Source organism: Convolutriloba macropyga, chromosome 11 (genome assembly GCF_964194025.1).
Source record: "Convolutriloba macropyga chromosome 11, txConMacr16.3, whole genome shotgun sequence".
NCBI lineage: Eukaryota > Metazoa > Xenacoelomorpha > Acoela > Convolutidae > Convolutriloba > Convolutriloba macropyga.
Window position 1 is genome coordinate 38,539,711 of NC_134478.1, and position 6,223 is coordinate 38,545,933.

Genomic DNA, 6,223 nt, shown 5'->3' on the forward strand with positions numbered 1-6,223 from the left:
CTCAGTATTTTGGCTAGTGCGAGTTGGCGCAAGGGAACATAGTTCAGAACCATTTTATCTTATTGTTGATAGATATGAACTAATTGACCCATTATTTACTAGTATATTATTCTGTCAAGAACGTTGCAGAAATTTTTTGAAGTATTATCAAGCTTAAAGATGAAGTCTGCTTGTCCACTCGTTGAGGATTACATACAACTAACAAAGCAGTCTTCAAATCTACAACATTGATATAAACAAAAGACTCATCAAAACTAAAATTCAGCTCTTCAATCAGGTTCACCGCATCGCCTAACTGAACCATGAGACCTCCAACCCTGTCATTCCTTGATTTAACAAGAATGTTTTATAGTTTTTACTTTGAATAACCTCGAATTATTCGCTAGCCAAGACTTTTTAAAAGCGATTATGGAAGGAAGAGAGTCAAAACAAGAAATCATTGCATCTAATTCTTCATGATGTTTTTAAAGGATCTATTAGTTAAATGTAAAATATATAAATTTGATGCAGATCTCTTTTGGTTAATTTGATTAAGCTATCGGGAGAACTCTTGAGTCCCATACTCCTCGCTGCTCTTTTCATTCCGAAAGGACTGTCCTTCAATACCATCAAGAATAGTCTATAAAGACTGCGGTAATAAAAATCATTGACAATTTTCAACTTCAAAACTTTTGACTACATAAGGAGTGTTTAAAAAAGTTGAGATTACTTTTTTTCGAATTTTGTTCTTTTGTTTTGCAGTCCATCTCTTCAGGCTTATTAAGAGTTTAGTCAATTTTAATGAAATTGGGTACAGCTATGTAAATTGGATACATCTCACTTTATGAATTGATGTAGTTTCATGACCAGGCCCAATTTTGGTAGTTTCTTACATCCCATTGAAAAATTAGACATATGAAGACTATAGTAAGCATTTCATTCAATCCACCCGTTTCAAATTCAGTCGAAAAGGACAACCCACAATTTCCATTTTTGATTGTTTTTCATGGAAGAAGCGCCAATATTGAGCCTCCTTGATTCTCGCTTCTTTTGTCATAATGTGTTACTTCCTTTCACATAGTCACCACAAAAAAAGAACCTTATAAGCGGATACTATTAATGGACAGCTGAACAAGTGGACCTGCTCCTCTCATGCAGGTAAGTTAGAAGATTAAAACGTCACTTACGCTTCAAAAGTATTACCAAATTGTAATATGATCTCAAACTGCAATACGTTGTACGGTCGAGACCATCCTGTTATCAAACCATTTTTTTGGTAAAAGATAGAATCAAGCTAATTGTATTCCCAAGTTCTCAGACCGTTGAAAAAAAGTGCCTCTCAAAAAGCGCTTCAACTCGAATAGAATTTGTTAGCATATATATTTGTGGAGCTTCGCCTTCTGAATGATGGCTCTTTTAACAGATGTAACAGATGATAAGAACATGGTTTATAATATGGTTACGAAAAGAAGAGGGAATACACGTCAAATAAACACAATCTATGTTATAACAAATACATTAACCTATAAAGATTAAAAAAACAACACGTGGTAGCTCAAATTTGCAATCGAGAAAATCTTCTAGTCAATATCCGTTCCAAAGTTTATATAATCAAACAGATTCCACACATTCATCTTCTTCCACAATTGGTGCCAAAATAGATTTTTCAAACTTTAAAGCTTTGTTTTCTGGTTCTTCCTCAAGCACGATTTTAGTATTTACTAGAACTCTTTTCACACCAAGGCACGATTTAATTAGCATATTTCTGAAGCCTTTCGGAGCTCGTTTCGGAACGGTCGTATTTGCAATAGCTCTCGTGGCTTTCTCCACTTTCCCACCCAATCGTTTACGCAAACTTCGGGAAATTTCTGCGACCGGTTCTGTCGCCTTTTTCACAGTATCTCTCTTTGATCTTCGACTCTGTGAAACTCCAGACGACAAAATTTTAGTTTCCCCTTTGTTTACAAGATTCACGTCGTGGCTTAGTTCTAAGTTTGACTCAAATTGAAGAGGTGTATTCGATTCTTGTTGAGGTAGAGGGTTCGAGTCCGGCTCTGTTTCTGCAACTGCTTCAACTTGAAGCTGGGGATGTAATTCGAGTTCAGTTTGAGGATTAACTTCTGATATTGCGTGTTTCGTAGTCGACGTTAAAATTTTCATCGATTCTTGTTCAAATTCAGGAGATTCAACATTTTTAGCGTCCGCAATTATAATTTGAGGTGACAAGCCATTGGCGACAATATCAAAATCATCCGCTTTTTCTGCAGCCTCAGAAATTTTGGAAAGAACTGTTGTATTGTATCCACTGTTGTTATTATTATTCAACTCATAAGCATCCATAAAATTATTTTTGATTGTCATCTCTTTCGAAGGCAGAATATCTTCGATTACATCTGCAGTTGAGTTATGATTTATATCCTGATTTCTAGCTAGCGACCAACTATTGCTGTCTAAATTTCTATCTGGGTCTAACTTCATTGCTTTATCTATGCTCTGAATAAAAATAGTATTGTTGTTATTTGTCTCACCGGAAATAAAGTTAGCTTCTGTTTTAGTTTCTGTTAGAAATTGATTGTCCAGCAAATTAGGTTCCTGAAACAAAAAAAAAATAAAATAAAAAATACAGAGAACAATTTCCAGTTTTATCTAATAGATTTTTTTGATTCTCATATATGAATACAACCAATTTTAAAATTATTGAATTTTTTAAAAAATGGATATAATTTAATTACCAACTAATTATCCCTTTTTTGAGAGCAATAAACTTTGGAGAAACCTGTCTTCTTAAAGCGTACTTGTAGATGCCAAATCCATCACCTAAAACAGCCGACTATGGCCCTCTCCGAATTGCTCTCAAACGACACATCAATTATACCTTACTTCAGCAGGGGAGAGGGTACAACGCTACTGAGGGGTCTTAAAGGATGTTATTAGAGCTTGTTATATGTCACTTTTAAGATCTAAAATGAAATACAACTAACTTTAGCGCACTTTTAATTTGATTTCTAGTAGTAAGCGGCTGCCACTTAACTTCAGCTGATTGAAAGTAACTATCTGGTCATGTCTGATGAGGGGTGACTTGCAAGAGAGCCGAAGTGAAAAGAGCCGATTGAAAGAGAGCCGAAAATTTATTTAAATTATTATTCGATAAATTTTGCAGCCAATTAAATTGCCTTCTGAAATGAGACTACCAAATTCTCAGCCAATCATAACGGAGTATTTGAGAAATGAAATTTTAATATTTTCTAGTAAAAGAAACTGAAAGCGAAGTAATAAATAAATATCTTCAAATTATAGCGGGCCATGGCCATGCCTTATCGGCTTATGGGACTTGATATGAAACTATCACAACCGAACATAAGACCAATTAACCCCCTTAAGTACTTTTCTTGGTAATCAACTAACAATTTAGGGTAATTAAAGGCAACTTTTTGCTTTCGGCTCTTTTTAAATAAAGTCAGGTTTCGGCGCTTTCTAACGTCGGCTCTTTATAACGTCGGCTCTCTTGCACGTATCCCTGATGAGGTGACTCGACAAAAAAATCTCCCCATAGAGCTACAAATGGATTTATTGCCCTCGGGCTTTACCAGTTTATCTCGTTTTGGAGGACGAAAGTCAAATCACTGGATGAAAAATTGATCACGCCAAAAATTGCATAAAACGACCACCAGGACCAAAACAATTACAATAGAATAATTGCGAGTAATAAAAAAAGGCCAAACATACCACACTCGGCCGATTACTTTCTTCAACTTCCTGGGCCAAATTCTGCAGAACTTTCTTCAGTCGCGACGCATTCTTGCCAGCCCCTGTTCTTTTCTTCTTTGCAACTTTCTTCCCACACCCACTGCCCATGATTGTCTTGTTATAGATTACTTCTTAGCTTAGCTTCAACCGTCACATCAAATAGATAAAAATCAGTCCATCAAAATCAACGCCATATTACTGACCTGAAAAAAATTCAACGACATCAACTTCTGATAAATATGCAGCGGTTTGATTTTTTAATATTAGTTAAAAATTAAATCTCACTTATACTGGAAACGTTTCATTTATTAAAACCAGTACACGACCCATTGTTTTTGCCTTCTTGCAATAGAAAACAATGAAAATGAAGTAGTTCGAGAGGGCTGGTTTTTGAGTGTTGGTTAATAAATATTAGGGAGAAATTTCCTTCATTTTAAAGTAGTATAGCACCGTGAGAAAACATTTTTTTATTAAACCTATAATGATTGAACAGAAAGATGTCTGTTCTTACTTCAAACATAAGAAACACGACGATGTCACCACCCAGCTTTCCACTCAGCTGCTTGTTATGGCATTCAAAGACTGATTCATTGTTTAACGAGAGCAAAATTAAATTGCAGCCCAATTTCCTTTGTTTCATGTAGTTTTAGTTGAGATAAAATTAAATAACTACAATACACAATTCGGACATGTGTAAGCACTATTCTGCTCTAATGCATGGTTCAAGGCAGTGGATAAAGCTTCAACTTTTGCTATCAGCGTCTGTTGCTGAGCTTCGAACACAGCCATTCTATTAACCAAGTTCTCACTAGAAATATCGCAGTCCAAGTTCACCGAGCAACCAAAGGCTTGCTTCCTGCGCTGTATTCTTGCAGACCACGGCTTTTGTTATTTATCAAAATTAACAAAAAGTCTGTAACCAGCATATTTTCTACGAACAATCTTAAAATTTTTTTAAAAATTGAACAAGTGTAATAAAAATGCTCCCATTACAATATTAAACTATCAAAAGAAAAATCGACTAATATTTGCTGCAAATATCATGCATTTCAAAAAAAAAATAATCCTATCAAAAAGATTAACAGAAAAAATGTCGAAAAATAATCCTTTCAAAAGAAAAAATGTCAAAAAATAATCCTTTCAAAAAGATTAACAGAAAAAAATGACAGAAAACTTTGGAAAAGATACCAGGCACAGTTATATGTGAAAGCATGAGCCGCCGAAGAGTTTTTTTTGTACTGGCACAACTTAGAACTAGATACTGCCGAGGTAGCAACTTTGTACCATCAGTCCAGCGCACTGCAGCGTATTCCACCTTCCTTGTCCCCTTCGCCGAGAACAACGACTCCCCTACTGTTCACTAAGATGTAGACCGATTGTCACCTACGACGGCGTTCATGCAGAAAACGCACCGCACTATAAACACTTGCGATTGCAAAATCGCCTAATAATAAACACATCAGCAAAATCTTGTATTTGACTTCCCAAAATAGCCATTAGGTGACCAGAAGATATCGTCAGTTGAGAAAACAAGCAGAACGACTGGCGAGCGGTTATCTTCGTCAGCAGCTACCTAGGTTTTACGGAGGCTAGCTTCAGCACAATTGAATGGGCGTGGGGTAAGCGCGACGGGGCAGTCCATGGGGGAGGGGCAGTTGAGCTCCAGGGTTACGGATGAAACAATGTTCAGGGAGTGGGGTGAAGTGGGAGTGGACTTGAAGTGGTAGTAGCCAGCTGTGCTTAAGGATGCTTGCATTAGCGGTAGGAGGTCAAGCGCTGGCGGGTGCAGGGTTGGGAGGGCTGGACGAGAGAGGGTCCAAATCTCCAGTCAACATTGTTTGAGAGCAAATAAAGTAGCCAAGAATTTCAAAATTTTAAGTTAATTGGTGTAAAACTCGATGTTCAGCGAAATCAAATCAATTTTTAAAAAATCAGCCCATGAACTTGTAAGGTTGTAACGCATTAAATGATAGATTAATTTGGGCTTATTGCCTTATGTTAAACGTACGGGCTAGTTAGAATCTCCGGTAAGATTCAAAAAATGTTCTGAGCTTTTGATAGACAAAATGCCAGTTATCAAATTTCAGAATGATATTTTAACAAAAACGTTAAAAACTCCCATGTATATTTGAGTCACTCATGAAAATATACATAGCTTTAAATCAAGCAAACAGTTAGCAAAGCAGAACAAAAATTGAAACAAGAATCCGATATTTCTTTGATGTGGAAATTTGAAACTGTCCATTTTCTGAAAAAAAAACATGAAAAAAATGCCTATGCTCAAAATTATTTGCTTCGGAACAATTGATTTACCTTATTTTTTTCTTACAGAGCATTGTTTTTCTGATGCAAGATGCCGTCTTCCTTAACAAGATGCCGTGTTACCTTGACTTGTAGCGTATTTTGTAGCTGATAAAGGCAACAATTAATAACGCCAGTACAATCAACAGTAACTTATAGCGTCCAACTACAGCATCGAAAGCCACCAGTAATAAAG

At 36.1% G+C, this 6,223-nt stretch overlaps 1 protein-coding gene and 1 long non-coding RNA gene across 2 annotated transcripts in view; both read right to left on the reverse strand.

The window, feature by feature from the left end:
* Nucleotides 1–1,316: 1,316 nt before the first annotated feature.
* Nucleotides 1,317–2,808, reverse strand: LOC142349847 (uncharacterized). Its single transcript, XM_075401660.1, has 2 exons — nt 2,712–2,808; nt 1,317–2,571 (listed from the first exon to the last, which is right to left on the reverse strand). Exon 2 carries the CDS (start codon nt 2,455–2,457, stop codon nt 1,591–1,593), a length of 867 nt encoding a protein of 288 aa, XP_075257775.1. The 5' UTR covers nt 2,458–2,571; nt 2,712–2,808; the 3' UTR covers nt 1,317–1,590.
* A 1,508-nt stretch (nt 2,809–4,316) lies between these two features.
* The window catches only part of LOC142349850 (uncharacterized), a 2,410-nt gene continuing 503 nt past the window's right edge, over nt 4,317–6,223 (reverse strand). The window contains exons 1-2 of the long non-coding RNA XR_012760850.1: nt 6,112–6,223; nt 4,317–4,594 (exon numbers count right to left, since the gene is read on the reverse strand). The exon at nt 6,112–6,223 is cut by the window's right edge and continues 503 nt beyond it. This is a non-coding gene — a long non-coding RNA (uncharacterized LOC142349850). The remainder of the gene's footprint in view (nt 4,595–6,111) is intronic.